This window comes from Typopeltis vanoorti, chromosome 12 (genome assembly GCF_054136105.1).
Source record: "Typopeltis vanoorti isolate ZY-2024b chromosome 12, IOZ_Tvanoo_1.0, whole genome shotgun sequence".
NCBI lineage: Eukaryota > Metazoa > Arthropoda > Arachnida > Uropygi > Thelyphonidae > Typopeltis > Typopeltis vanoorti.
The window spans coordinates 119242333-119258982 of NC_143560.1; the positions used below are offsets into that span (position 1 = coordinate 119242333).

The 16650-nt window shown below is 35.7% G+C and overlaps 1 protein-coding gene across 1 annotated transcript in view; it reads left to right on the forward strand.

The window, feature by feature from the left end:
- Positions 1–16650, forward strand: part of LOC150101176 (uncharacterized) — a 202517-nt gene that overhangs the window by 21249 nt on the left and 164618 nt on the right. Inside the window, exon 3 of the mRNA XM_090402185.1 lies at positions 5581–5771. Coding sequence (XP_090258311.1) covers positions 5581–5771 — 191 coding nt within the window. The remainder of the gene's footprint in view (positions 1–5580; positions 5772–16650) is intronic.

A 16650-nucleotide genomic window follows, 5' to 3' on the forward strand; every position in this document is an offset into this window, starting at 1 on the left:
GATGGAGTTCTGATTTTTCCATCCTTACAGACAACCTAACCAACCACATGCCTCTCTGGCTGAATCAGTCAGGGTTTTCTTCAAGGCTTGTCACTGAATCTGTAAGATTTGGTTCCTTTCTCAAATCTTTTATTTTTTCTTCAATAATCTTTGTGTATTTTAGTCTACAGTTGACATCTGAGAGCTGCTCAACTTTTATTTGCTTTAAAACTTTCTTACATGTTATTCTTTTCAATATGAAATTCAATTTTATCCTTCTCAAGACTAAATAGTGATCACTTCCAATTTCAAATCCTCTGTACACGCTGGTGTCCTGCACCAGGGAGAAAACATCACTATCAACAATAACATAGTCAATGAGACTTTTCTTATTCCTTGCCCTTCTCTCCATGTGAATTTGTGCACATTTTTATGATGGAACATGGTGTTAGTAATAACCAGTCAATGTCCTGAGCAGAAATCCAACAGGTATTTGCCATTATTATTAGTTTTGCTCTTTTCTCCAAATTTTCCCAAAATATTTTTGTATGTCTGACAATCATTTCCTATTCTGCTATTTAGATTGCCAACAAGGACCAACTTTTCCTTTTTCATTGTGTTAGTTGCTTTCTTTAAAGCCTCAAAAATTCCTCCACTTCTACCTTAGTAGAACCTTCTGTGGAACCATAGGCACAAATAAGTCTCGTCGTCCAGTTCCTCATTCTCATAATTGCCCACGTCACTCTACTTGAGACTACCTACCATTCAAGAAGATTAGCTTCGTATTTAGTGTTGAATACCATGGCTACACCTTCTTTTCCTTGGTTGTCATTACCTGAATATAACATTTTGTTTTATTGCTCAGAAAGATCTCACCAGTTTTTGTCTTTTTTGTTTCAGTCATCCCTATTATGTCGATCTGGTACTTATCTAATTCCTCAGCTAGCTCCATTTCTTTGTCATTCAGGCTTCTTATGTTGATAGTACTGATCTTTAACTCTGGTGATCTTGAGTTGGGGTGTGTTTTCAGATTTGTGCCAGTAGCTGACTTTTCCCTGTTCACCCTTTCTGTGGCAAAAACAATGGGGGGGGCCTTGTTTAACCAGGTGACGCCCCAGCCGGCATGAAATTTTGTTGTACCATCATTTTGTATTTTGGTTTAAGCCAATAAGAATACAATTTGTTCGGCTAAATCCCAAATTGCCAGCCCATCCTCGTTCGTTCAATATCCAGGTAGATAACCAACAGGGTGCACCACGAGAAGGTGAGGATTGGCCATTAGGTCAGAAGCCCTGGTTGGTTCTCCACATTCCTTTAAAGGCTGTGTGGAAGTCTCTCAGTTTTACAGCTTTGACCCTTAAGCACCCTGATCACTATTAATTGTTCATATTTTTCTTAAAAATTAGTAATTATATTGAATTATTTTTTATTTGCACTTTACAGTTGTAGTTCCTTTGAACTGTAATAGTGTCATCATATATGTTAACTGCAACTTTGAGACACAAGCTGGTATGCACATGATTTATGACTCATTAATGTAATTCATGTTTTGATAATGGTGTCTCCCTGATGATGCAAACCTAACATTGGATGAAATATATTGGCGTTTTTGAACAAAATTCTGTATATTTTTGTTACATATGTAAGCTCTGAAAGTTATTTAAATAAGGGTGTTTTAGTCTGAAGTTTAAGTTTTCTGCTGCTTTGTGATAGAGGTGAACTGAGAAGGAGGGTGATCATAGGCAGGTTGTACAGATGAAATGATGTAGCATCTAATGGATGGAAGAATTTATAAAATGCTGATGGGCTGCACTTAAATGAGTTCAGAGTTAGGTATCTGGAGAAAGCTTTGTTCACTGAGGGTAGGCAAGTGCATAGTCAGGAAAATTAAAGAAATTAGGACTGATGCAGGTGAATGTGGGAAGGCACCCATCAAGTGATCGAGTGTGTGTGTGAATAAAAAAAAAAACAGTGCAGAATCTAGTTCTCTCAGTAAACAATATTGAATGGGGTTGTCATTTCAGGATGTAAAGGTGGTTGGGGACCTAAGGGAATTCCACAGTTTCTATATACTAATGCCAGAAGTATCAGTAATAAGAGGAAGGAGTTTTTGGTATTAGTGAAACTGGCTAACAGCAAATGGTGTAAGTACAGATAGAATGTGATGAGTTTAGTATTTTCAGCAAGGATAGATTAGACAGGACTAGAGAGTTCATACTGCTGATGATAGCAAATGAATTTCAGCCAACAAAAGTAGAAGTCAGACAGATGACAGTTCTTTTGAGGCATTCTGGTGTAAGATTGAGGCAGGGGATGCTAGGAATAATGTGGAAGGCATGCATCAACAGATTAGTACAATGGGTGTAAGTTAAGTAACTATTATGGGAAAGAATTCAACTTTGGAGACACAGACTGGAAGGAGAGAAGATAGCATGGCATGAAGGAAATAGAATTCCTACACATACTGAGAGATAATCACTTGAAGCAGCATGTGATGGAGGAGACTGTGTGTGAGAGTGTTGGATCTGTTGGCTCTTTCCCCTCTAATTGGGAAAAGTGATCATATGGTAGTGAAACATGTGGAAATTTCAGTTAAGAAGGAGTATGTGTGGAACTACAAAGCAGGTGATTATGACAAGCTTAGGAGGCAGCTTGAAGTAGCCATGGGATAATTCTTGAGGAATAGTCAAGGAATATCTGGATGAAGGAATAGTAGACTGTATACTCAAGGTCAGGAGAATAAATCTAGTTGGAGTTAAATGGATGAGTGGTGTCATTAAGTGTGAGCTGCAAAAAAAGAAAATGTTGTGGAGGGTATATAAGGAGAAAAGTCACCAGTATGCTAAGGAAGGCAGCTTCAGATTATGAGAGGCAATTATCCAAGTAGGCCAAAGGAAATCCCAAAGTTCTTTCTTTATGTGGTAAGTAAGAAGAAGAACAACAACTATGGAAGGCTAATTTTATTGTGTACTGATGGCATAAATGTGACAGAGGCAGATGATATAGTTGAGCTACTGAGTGACCACTGTTCAAGTGTGTATATCATCCACGTTGAGGGCATTCCTGTGGCAGAGGAGACAGGAACTAATGTTAGAACAGAGGTTAATGAATTGGAGGTACTTAGATATTGCAGAATCTCAATGCAAATATAGCTGTGGGATTAGATGGGATAGTAACTCACATTTTATGAGAATATGCACAGGAACTGGTGATGCCTTTGACCAAACTGTTTAAGTCTCAGCTCTTGCATAGTCCCAAGGGAGTGGAAGGAGGGTAAAATAATATATTTGTATAAGGGAGGTTTTAAGACTGCAGTAGCAAATTAAAGACCAATTAGTATCTGAAGAGTGGTAGTAAAAGTTTTAGAAAAGTTGATCAGAACGAGAATTCAGGAATGAGTGAATAAGATTCTGATACGCTGAGGGGCAGCATGGCTTTGTGAAGAGTCAGTCATACCTTAATAATTTACTAACTTTTTATAATAGTGACAGCTGAGTTGGATAAAAGAGAATGGCTGCCTGATGATTCTGCTGGAATTTGCAAAGGCATTAGACAGGATACTTCATGAAATTGTTATGCAAACTGCAACAAATGGGGATGGATAAGAAACTGGTAATATGGATAAAAGAGTGGCTGATGGACAGATAACAAAAAGTAGTATACAGAGGAGCAGAATCCAAGAGATTAGTGGTGTGCTGCAAGGACTTGTGTTTGGACCACTACTGTTTAAGTTGTACATCAGTGATATAAGAAATAATTTGAAGGGAGTTATTCAGTTGTTTACTGGTGATGCAATATTGGGCAAGGTAATAGTTAATCAAGGTGATGTACAGAGCTTGCAAGATGATTTAAGATGCTATGGGCAAAACATAATGGATTTCAATTTAATGTGGATAAAGGATGAAACCAAAAATATAAGTTCTTGTCATCTTTCATTTATTGTATAACCAAGTGAAAATACTTTCAACATCTATCTCTAATCCAGAGTATTTTAGTAATAAGGTGTGACACCTTTTGGCTACTTGTATATGGAAATATGACTTCTGCATTTCTTCAACCTTGGTATCACTTCTGGGTCTGGCTCCCACAGATGAGACCTCTATAAAGGTCAAAACCAGTCTGAGTAGTGGCCTTCCCATAATGCATAGCATTATACATGGCTGTAAGGATATCTACATTGCATTATGGGATACTAAGGAAATCGATGTGAAGTCATTAGCCTCCATATACAAGTAACCCAGTCTTGAAGTGACTTCACGCTCCAACTTTGTTCGCTTACACTTGAATAAAGGATGAAACCAAGAATATAATTTCTTGGTATCTTTAATTTAATGTGGAAAAGTGTGAAGTTATGCATTTTGGGATAAAAAGATTATAAGCTGTATACGTGGAGAGAGAGCCATGCTCCAGGTAATTGATGTAGCCAGGAATTTGAGAGTAGTAGTCAATAGAGAGTTGAAGTTTTAAGGGTATATTGCTAAGGTAGCCAGGGTAGTTAACAGGATTACTTGTTTATTGAAGAACACACTAAAAAGCAGAGATTTTGGAGTTATCGTTCCTCTTCATAAAGCCTCGATAACATGTGGATTACTGTGCTCTGATCTGATCGCTTGGGTTTTTTTGGGAAGAAGTGGTAGAGAGGATCTAGAGGCATATTACCATATCTTCATAAGGAGAATACTCCTTATGAAGATGGATTTGAAGGTACATGGTTGATAGGCGAAAAAGATGGGATATGATAGTAACATTTAAATTACTTAATAGATTTTATAGAATTAATATAGGAGAAATTCTTGAGCACTTGGCTAGAGGGGGAAGGACAGTAGGTCATCCCTGGAAATTGGATAAGAATGTGGTTAGGAAGGATTTGAGGACTAGATTTTTATCTTGGAGAGTGGTGAATAAATGGAATGGGTGACTAGAGGCATTTGTGAGTATTTTGTCTATTAATGGTTTCACGGAGAGGTAAAGCAATAGATTTTGTGTGGATAGTTTGGGTCTCATACAATGAAATTTAGGACTCCATGGAGGTGCCTGTGCAATAATAATTTTAAGTTCTAGGACTAGATTTTTATCTTGGAGAGTGGTGAATAAATGGGATAGGTGACTGTAGTCAGTTGTGAGTGGTTTGTTTATTAATGGTTTCAAGGCGGGATACAATAATTTTGTGTGGATAGTTTGGGTCTCATACGATGAAACTTAGGATGCCATGGAGGTGCCTGTGCAATAATAATTTTAATAATAATTTTAAGTTCCCCTCCAAATTTATTTCTGTTGACTGTTTCTACGGTTCATGATTTCATTTTTAGCTTCGCCTTCAAAATGTTCAAGAAATTGGTTACATTATCAAAACATAATGCAAATTTTAATTTAGAAATAATATTTCTGTTTTTTACAGAAATATGGCCTATTTTCATTTCATATTCCTTGTTTATATATTTGTTATGTCAACTTATCACTTATAGGTACAATTTTGTAACTCTCATCATAAGAAAATTATTTGAAGTACAGCCTTACTTTGAAATTTTATCTTTTTTTTTTGTGTGTTACTTTTTTTTTAAGCAATTGTTATTTAATCCTTGGTGTTAATTTTTAACTTAGATAAAAGCAGAAAAAGAGAGAATTAAAAAAATACATGATAGTGATTGGCCACCAGGAGAATGGCCTGAACCTCCTCCCAAAAAACGACCACCGAGAGATCCAGAGTTACTTCGCCAGCAGGATTTGAAACAGGAATTTAGTGATTTAAAAAGGTACAAAGCTTCCAGAATTCGTAAGTTTTTGGAAATACAGTAATTAGAACTATATCAATTTTTTTTTTTTTTTCAATGTTAATCAGCAGGAAGCTAATGCAAAAATTGTGAAATCTGTTTAATCATGTTAAAAATAATTATTCAGTTTTCCATTATATGTAAGAAAAACATTCCTCATATATGGCCAGCCTGGTTGGCTGAGTGATAGCATCTCTGCTTTTCGACTAGAAGACAGGATTTAAATCTACTGTGGCAGAATTGATGTAAAAGTCTTTTGGTGGCACTTAATTTTTGTTATCCAATGTGAGACCACTACACCCTGGTCAAGGTGGCTGTCTCACACTTTTATTACCTTTTATGTGATAAAAGTCCTAGGAAGGAGAGAGAAACTTGGTGGTGGAATGAAGAAGTCCAAAAGGGGAAAAAAAAGGAAGCATTTGGGACTTGGAGGCAAATAAGAAACAATGAAACCTGGGAAAAATATGAAGAGGAGAGAGGGAAAGCAAAGGTAGAAGTGAGGAAAACAAAAGAGAAAAAATGGAAAAAAATATATGCAGAGATAGAAAAGGAAAGCGGAGAGAAAGTAATATATAGAATAGCAAAGCAGAAAAGCAATGGCACAAATGATTTCAAAAACATCATAATAAAAGATGGAAATGGAGTCATATTAGTAGATGAAAAGCAGGTGAAGGACAGATGGAACGAATATTTTTCAGAGTTGTTGTGGAAGATGCTGGAGAAGCAGGAAAGCATACAGGGGTCAGAGATTGAAGTTATTACAAAGGAAGAGGTAATAGAAGCAATAAGAAAAATGAAAAATAATAAAGCACCAGGACCATCAGAAGTAGTAATAGAAGTGATAAAAGCAGTAGGGGAAGGAGGAGTAGACTGAACCCCATGAACTATTTAATAAAGTTCAGAGAGAAGAAAATATACCGGAGGACTGGAAAAAGAGGTTTTTAGTACTTATTTATAAACAAAAAGGCAACATACTAGACTGTGGAAACTACAGAAGAATAAAACTTATGGAACACCTACTAAAGACATTTGAAAGAATAGTGGATAAGAGATTGAGAGAAATAATGGTTATTAACCAGATAGAGTTTGGTTTCATGAAAGGAAAAAGAACAACAGATGCAATCTATATCATGAGACAACTGCAGGAAAAGTACCTCGAGAAAAATAAAAGGCCTATCCTTATATTTGTGGATCTGGAAAAGGCATATGACAGAATACCAAGGGACCTAATCTACTGGGCCCTCAGAAGGAAGGATGTAACTGAAAAATAAAATTAGTAAGGATTATAAAAGCAACGTATGAAAAAACCAAGAAGGCAGTAGAAATGAGCATTGGAACAACAGAATTTTTCAACATCAAATGGGGCTTGTATGAAGGGTCAACACTGAGCCTGTTTCTATTTATGATTATTTTAGATGCACTCAGTGAAGGAGTAGTCAAAAATACACAGTGGAATATATTATTTGCAGATGACTTGGCTATCACAGGTAAAACTGTAGAAGAGGCCCAAAAGAGTTTTATAGAGTGACAAAATACCTTGGAGGATGCAGGTGTAAAGATAAATACTAAGAAAACTGAAGTGACGATTAGTGAAAGGAAAGGACGTGGGAAGGGGAAATTAGTATAAAGGATAGAGAAGGTGGTATCTTGAAAGAAGTTGACCATTTTAGGTACCTGGGATCAACCATAGAGAGAGAGAGAGAGAGAAAGAAGGCGCACGTAACTTGGCAGTCAGGGAAAGAATTAGAGCAGGTTGGACTAAATGGAGGGAGATGTCAGGAGTGATATGCAACAAAAATGCACCAAAATAAGTAAAAATAAGTATATATAAATCAGCCATTAGACCATCCTTGTTGTACACAGCAAAGACATGGGCAACAAAGAGAACTCAGGAGGAATAGTTGGAAAGAACAGTGACGGAGATGCTAAGATGGGTAAATGGAACATCAAGGAAAGAGCATAGGAGGAACAAAGATATAAGGAATTAGTAATGATGTAATTTTTTTTCATGTAGTACTATCATATCCTGTACATCCCTAGAGGGTACATGGCAGGAATTTGATGATGATGATGATGATGAGATATAAGGAAAGAGATGGGGGTTAGAAAAATTAGCAACAAAGTGAGAGAAAGTAAATTGAGGTGGGCTGGCCATGTATGGAGAAGACCAGTAGACCACCCATTCAGAGAGTCACAACAATGGAAGTGAAGGGTAAGAGAAGCAAATAAGACAAAGGAAAAGATGGTGGGAAAACATCAAAAGGGATATGGAAGAAGTTGAAGTGGAGAGGAGGGATACCCAAGATAGAAATAAATGGAAGAAAATTGTCCATGTGGCAGACCCCAGGACTGTCTGGAACTAAAATGCAGAAAAGAAGAAGATGATGATGTGATAAAAGTCTAATGTACATTTATTCATATGTTAGTACATGCGTTGAGTTAAATAATCCAGAGGCCAAAACTTGCAACTTCTTTATGCCAATTCTGGTCTCCAGTAAGTAGGTGGTGGTCTCACATTTGGGCAGTGACTTTCATTTAGCACCTAATGACATTTACAAACATCAATGCCACAGTCGGATATAGTTGTTGAATGTTTGAATGTAATTATCTAAACATGTGTATTTCATTCACTATCGTTTTTACACAAGGTTTGTAACTAGTACCATTCAGCTCTTTTGTATGTAGCTGGTTGCAGTTGGGCTATTGCAATGTAAGAAGCTTACAAAAAAAAATAGCTGTTGGCTAAATAAATTTAATGTTCATTGGTCTTTTCAAAGAAAGTCTGTTATACTTAGGAACTGTCAGAACTCTTTAAAAATGCATTCTTTCCACCTTCCATGAAAACTGACTGAAATCATTAATAGCATTGTTAGATCCTGAATGGAGAACTTTACAAGTAAATTCTATATTCAGGATTTAACATGATAAATATTACTAATTAAGGAGATATCTGCACATCAGCTAATAATTATGAGAAATTTCTTTATGTTATGTGATAATGCGTAGTCCATATGTACCATATATTGAAATTTATTCCTGTATAACTGAAATGAGAAGCAGAGAATTTTGTGTCAGAATAATAAGAATTATGTAAGGGAATTAAGTTATTTGTAAATCCCACTAAGCTGTCTAGTACATTACGAAATTTCGAGAAAGATTATAAGTAGTAATCTGGAATAATCGTGTATAATCTGTACGAGTCGAGTGTAGCAACGGAGGCTGTACCTACACGGAAAGTGACGTCAGAACGACTATCTGGAATAGGGTCAACTTAACAGATTAGGGAGAGTGTAGGATCACCCAAGGGACATGAACGATGGGGTTCGTGGGTAAAAACCACATCGAATAGAGGGCGCCCGATAGGGTGAATAAAAGACTATGCGCGCGAAATTACGAGGCTTTTTTCTTCTTCAGTTCCTGGATTCCAGTTTTAGGAGGATTGTCGGGGGATTCATTGAGCATGGTGGGTCGACTACAGTGATGACGGACGGCGGGTTCTTTTCTTGAGAATGCTTGAAGATTTTCAAGCAGAGTTGATCGCGATATGATGGCCTATGCAGAATTGAGCCTTAGCAGAATGTCCAATCGAGGAGAGCGGAGAAGATTTCCAGCGGAGCGGTAGACAGCATGCTACAAAACTGGAAATTATTCAAAGAAAAGCGTAGTCGCCAGGTGCAAAGACGGCCGATAACTATATAGTAAGGTAATCCAGATCTACATGAGATGGCGGCATGAAATCTGAAAGGATCTGATAATGTAAAGAATTTCATTCTGTGTTAAAAATCGATTAGAAGAATAAGAAATTTGTGTATACTGTAAACTAAGGACACTAATAGAGAACTTTTAAGTGAGAATTTGATTGAATTAGTTAAGACCACGTGGAACAAAGAAGAATTGTTGATAGGCAGTATTTTGATTGAGAATGGCTAGGCTTGACTGATGAAATTTAGAATTAAGATAGTTATTGATAGAGTATTAATGAAAGTGTTCAATGCGTGTACTGTGAATAACTTGTGAAGGAATTATATCCTAGTAGTGTTATGCTCACACTTAATCTTATCTTTTCGTAATTGAAGGATTTAGCTTACTCGAATTCATTGTTGTGATTTAGTATGAACCTTAACTTAGAGTGAGTTTTGTTCCATTGAGTAATTGAATTTTCTTAACTGTAATTGTTTTGTGATTTTCCAATAAACATGTTTTGTACCTTACACCTGAGTTTATGCCTGATTACGAATTCAAACCACCACTTATGAAATAGAACCTTTTGGCAGGAAGGAATTAGATATTATTGCTTAAGTGAGATTCCGATCGGACTCTAGGTTACAACAACAATACTACAGCACACATGTAGATCATCGAAGAATCACATCTCGAAAAGACAGTCTCCACTGCTATCCAAGTTCCCATCTTCATCCGAACTGCATGCTCACAGGAACGTGCCTCTTCCCATCCTCAGAAAAGGCTTGGCATAGGAACAAACTTCGAATCAAGAGCAAGAGCCCCCTTTTATCTCCTTCAGCTGACATTGGCCCTTCTTCAAATTAAGTCCCCCGATTTACTGGAGTGTTTTTCTCTGCCACCCACGCTATCGTTGAGCTTTTGCGGGAAAACTCCTTCATGTTCGAATCCGCCATCTTGTTACAAGTCACTTTCATAAAAAAAACAACTAATTATAAATTGATCACCAATCCAAGGGTAGAGAAATTTCTATTATACTGTGCCACTCTATCCTTAGATTAGTCTATATAAAATAGCAGGATCAATTCATAGTTAGTTAGCAGTCTCCTCATTCATTCTGGCCAAGGTATTTTATTTTCCACTTGGGATTCCCGCAAGATTCGAATTTTTATGAACAGTGCAATAAAAAGGAATTCAGGCAAACACAATAATTAGATTAACAAAATAAAACATTTAATATAAGCTATATGACACATACATAAATTCTACCTCTAATTTTAAACAATAGAATAAAGTTAAACATTAGGTCAAGTCAATCACATTAGTTCAATCTTCCAAACATTACATACACTTTCTCAGTTTCTGAGTCACAAAATTCCTACACTTAATTAAATACAATAGAACTTCCCATCTGAATGGTTTCCACACAGTTCTCAGCTATGCTATACGCTTAAAGAACACCGCAGGCACTAATTGCTGTAAATATCTCTCAACAATTCTTATTTTCAAATTCTCATTCGCAAAGAATTTCCACAGTTAAAGTTAGGTTAAACATAGCGTAACTAACATTCAATTCTTCATACATTGAAAATGATCAATATGTCAGTGCTTACCAGAAACAGTTCCTAGTACATCAATTACGTTGCGAATAACTTTCAAAATATATTTGTTGCACTTAAGAACACATTTATAAGACTTCTCCGCAGTTATAACTAAAACACTATTAATCACGCTTCACGACTATGGATATCAACTGTAAAGTACTTTGATTATCCTTGTTACCATTCATTAAATAATTAAAGCCCTAAGCAGAACTGCACAGTGAAAACACTGTGCAGTTCTGCTTAGGGCGATTTAGAATTAAGTCGCAATTCTAGATTAACTGGGTTTAATCAGAATTCTTCACTGAACGTCCAGTTTCTTCATATTATCTGATTGCGGCATTAAATTCCTTTAATTATCACTGCTGACTTTACTTTCAGCTAACTATAAAATTCACTTCGTCTTTTTTCGCTTATAATTATTATCCCCTTTAACTTCTGCCCTTGAGAACTTTTTATTTACTTCCACCTCTCTAGTTTATACCCTTGCTTCCTTTCACTTCAAAATTTCCGTTCCAACTCTCTCTTGTTACCTCTATATAATTTTTTTATTATCCTTGTCCTAGCTCACGCTCTGTTCCACTCGCGCTCTCTTCTTCATGCGTCTCCATGACAACAAATAAAATATAATAAAATTGAGCTATTGCATAACTCTAAACTAGAAATAAATAGAGAATATTTACATTTCAATTAATATGCAGTTAAAATTATCAAGTACAAATTCTATAATATTAACATAGTAATAAATAAAATAACTTAATAATATTTAATACAGTATTTTCATTATTAATACATATATCTTTGATTAATTAATTTAATATTAGACAAAATTAAAGTAGTTATATGAATATTTAATTGTAAAATAAGTGATTTACATTAAATAATATTTACAAGTTTTGCCTATGTGATGGAAGATCATGTTGGATTCTGAAACAAATAATAATTACTTCAATCTCTATATAATCAGAATCCAACAATCTCCTTCAGCTGACATTGGCCCTTCTTCAAATTAAGTCCCCCGATTTACTGGAGGGTTTTTCTCTGCCACCCACACTATCGTTGAGCTTTTGCGGGAAAACTCGTAATCTGGTAACCTTCGTGATTTTTGCTAGCCTTAGATCTATTTTCCTAATCCTGTATGAGGATTAGGCAAATAGACCTAAGGCTAGTTACCAGATTTAATACAGCAAAGTGAGTTATTACGTTAATTTAATTAGTATTTTATGTAAAATTTAATTTCCCATGTAAAATCGACATAGAAAAAATTTACTTCTAATTTTTCTCTATATGAGATTTTACACTTGGCTTTGGAGCAATAGCCAGTAGGCCACATACAGACAAAGGGAGTTATTTTACAGGCTCTTGTCCTAAAATATTTTTTGGCAAATATCCCTGATCTTGGCTTCAGCAGTTTTTAGCATTCTTTAGTACAGAAGCATCAGTAGTAGAATAATTTATCCTTAATTAGTATTTACAGAGCATTGTTATCAAACCTTCCTTCGTCCACAAATAGTATTTTCCCAATGATAATAGCTTCAGGAGCTGACGGAACTGATGTCATTATATTTATGGATTTTGTTGGTTTTCTAACCAGTATCTTCAGAGCTAGTCTGTTGCCAAACATGCTCAATTGCTGACAATCTGAAGATACTGATTAGAAAATCAGTTAAACATTAAAAGCTAAATAAATATTTATTTTGTTCCTCTGACGTTGTGGATTAAACTGCAAAATTGCAAATGATATCATATTTAGTTGAAGAATTTAATATGCATGATTACAGAACTCATACTATAATAATATACAGCTAATTCTCTTTTTACATGGCCTTTTTTACACGATTTCAAAATAACACGGTTTAGCAAACAAATAGAAGTAATTCTATTTTTACATGGCATATTTTGATTTTACATAGTTCAAAAAGGGTATTTCGATTATAATTATCATTTCCTAGAATGGTACATATGTACTTAAACTTGAAATTTGAGGAATCCCCTTGATGTTTTAAATATCAGGAATTACTCTACATTACAACATTACAATCGTAATTACAAAAAATGAATTTTTGTAATTGCAATTCCCTGAAATTAAGCTGACAGATGATCCTTTATATTCACTTGCCGTTGGTTCATGGAAGCAGAAGGTGCTATGCTGATTTCTCGAAGTTAAGTTGGTTTGTTACGGGAGGCCCACCTATATAAAGCTGCTTGGAAGGAGTTAAGCTGTTTGCTAAACAATCGTTTCTTGTTTACAAAAAAAAATCACCCTTCAGAATTATTGGAAATTAGTGCTAATTTAGTTCCTTTTAATGAAGAAAATGTTTCACCATTGCAGTATGAACAGGAAGCCAAAGTGTTTTAAGTGATAGAAGTGATTTAATTCCAGTCTCACACAAAAGAATGTGGCTACTGTCAGAAAGTGACAGCAAATAAAATTTAACTAATAACCATATGCATGGGTGTATTTGGGCCTTTTCGAATTTCTGTTTTATTAGTGACACACTATTTTCTTTAAGAAAGATACATATGTATATAGTACTGTAAATAAGTATTTAAAATAAAAAATATTCCAATAAAATTAAATAGAGTTTTATTCAATGATTTTCACGTGTTTTGTTTGAAAATAACTTATTGTTGGTATTGGGTTTTCACTTCTGGAACCATTCTTCTATTTTTTCATATGCACTGTATTCTTTTTACATGTTTTTTTCTGGAACCAATCTACTGTGTAAATGGAGAATTGGGTGTACTCTTTTGTGCTATAGCACAATACGGCTGAAAGAAAACAACCTGAATATTGTCAAGTTTAGCAATGCTTAAAGTAATGGCAGTCGTACCTTCAACTTCACTCCAGGTTATTAACACACTACATTTCCTTTGATTAGTAAGATGTGCACCTTTTTAACATTTGAGTTCAGCAGTAGCAGTATTACTAATATACTACTTGTAGGATTTGAATTGTATCCCTCATTTAAATAACAAGTGGCAATGACTAAATTTAGGTATACACTAATGACATAACTATTATTTTTCAGGAATTATATATAGAAATTATATAATTTCAAGAATTAAAATTATTTGGCTAAATTTGTTTAGCCAAACACACATGAAAAACTCAGCCCACTTTACAGGCAGCATAGAAAACCTCATACTCCAACACACTAACATAATGGTCAGTTTTGATGTCTCCTCTTTATTCACTAATGTCCCACTCAAAGATACCTTAGACCACATCCAAGCCATATTTCCTCCTGATATCTCAACCTCATTTCAGTTCACCATGAACTCGAGCTATTTTCTTTGACAAATGAAATTCTGCGAACAGATGGAGGGGAAAGAACAGCCACGAGTTCTCCACTCTAGCCAACGTTTTCATTTGAAGAAAAAGCCTTAACCTGGTGTTAGTAAGGTGTGCGGTGTCACAGATCCCAAATATTTTAAATTGACTGTAACTTTTTAACAATAACCAATGCGTGGCAGTGAGTCATGCCTCAATATAGCTTCCCCTCCTGTAACCCGCTACTCGATGCCATAGACAACAGGCTGTTGCATGCTAGCAAGTTTAGTGTGCAGAGGTGTAAAGTGTGCTAGGGTCCACCTTACCAAAAGTGTGACTATATTTACTTCCAAAATGTAAGTTGTTTTCATGTATATTCTACAAAAATATAATCGCTGCTGCTGTCTTCTATATTTTTACATACCAACTATAAGCAAATATGTTTTTATAAATATTTAGAGAGTATTTTGAGAATAATATCTTTTTTTTTTACCAGATGAGTTATGAGCAGGAAGAGCAGAGGTTACATCAACTTATAGATGATGCTATGACAGACAAGGAGCCATTTAGCGGAGATGATGATAGTGAAACTGATTTAGAATTATAATATTTTCCGGTGTGCAAGACGCACTTTTTTACCTTAAAAATTCATCTTAAAAATGGGGTGCATCTTATATAATGAAGGTAAAGATTGTTTTCTCTTTTCAAAGTCATACGCACTCCCTTTTATGTTCCAAGATCTTTGTAGGCGGTTAATGGTGCAATAAAATTGATGCGTGACGTTCATGTGACTTCTAGCGCATCATTAACTAAGAACGGGGAGTCCCTATTCAAGTTTCATAATATCTTATCCGAGTAATCAGTTACTGATGTTTATCAGTATTGAGTTGACGCGTTGAGATATTTTGTGTTCAGTTTGATATTTCCCCGGAGATTTTAGTGATGGAAAAAAAACAGGCGACATTCATATACTTCAAGTTACAAATTGCAGGTTGTAAAATATGCGGAAGAACACGGGAATAGGGAAGCTGAAAGACATTTTGGACCTCCGCCTACAGAAAAAATGATTAGAACTTGGCGCGGTCAGAAGGAGATTTTGTACAATTTGCGTAATGAAAAGCACGCGGAACGTGGAAAAATCTGTTACCACCAAAGGGTGCCCTGAAACGGCCATCGATCTCTCAAGTGTGCGAGATATCTTGGTCGAAAATGAATGAACAAACTGTTGTTAAATCTTTCTTGAAATGTGGAATTAGCAATGCTCTTGATGGAAGTGAATATCATTTCTTATATGAAGATGATGATGAAGAACAAGAGGAAGAAGAAGAAAGAGAAGAAATTAATGATGATAGAGAAGAGTCAGATGACAGTGACATGGGTTTTGCAGGTTTCTGAAAGGTCAGTTTGCTATTTAAAATTACCTATTATTTTATCCATTTTTTTTTTTAAATCATACTTTAAAGTTTATTTTTTTTCCAGAAAATTGTATTAAATTTCTTGGGTGCGTCTTATACACCGGAAAATACAGTAATCAGTAACCATGAATCTGATACAGAACAAGACTGTGAAAGAAGAATCCACAGAGAAAATGTAACAGAAGTGGTAAGGTGGGTCTGTGGGACCCCACCTTACCACTTCTGTTACATTTTCCCACCTCACCAGCGCCGGGTTAAACTCTGTTCATCATAAACCCACTATCTGGCTATGCTGTGTCGATTATGTGTTCTCCATTTGGCTCAATAGCTTGGATATGCTCACCATATTTTCTTAATACATCTAAACAGTCAACAACCCAGGATCCAATTTATGTTAGAAAAGGAAAATAACAATAATCTCCCATTCCTAGGCACTCTGATTACATACCAGCCTGATGGTTCCCTGGCATTCTCCATTTACAGACGACCATACAGGTAAATGCATTCACCAGCAGTCCCCCCCCCCAACAATATGGGATCATAAAAAAACCCTATATCAATCAGTTCTGATAACGGTGCCCTAACTACTGAAGTTGACCAAGTTCCACATCTAAGAAATATTAAACTGGCAACCTCCCCCCCCTGCCATCTTCAGAGCAGAAATTACTAAAGATCTATCACCATTCCATATATCTGGGGTTCATCTGAAAAATTGACAAAAATCCTAAGGAAGTGCAACCTTACAATCACTTACAGACCAGATAAAAAAATTGGCATTCCTTATCTGCTCCATGAAAGACCAGCCATATTCCTAGACCTACCAGGTGTCTACTAGGTCCCTTGCAGTTGCAAATGATCCTACTGTCACCAAACAGGCAGGACAGCCAATATCAGAATTTTGAACACAAGGACTACATCTGGTTCCACCA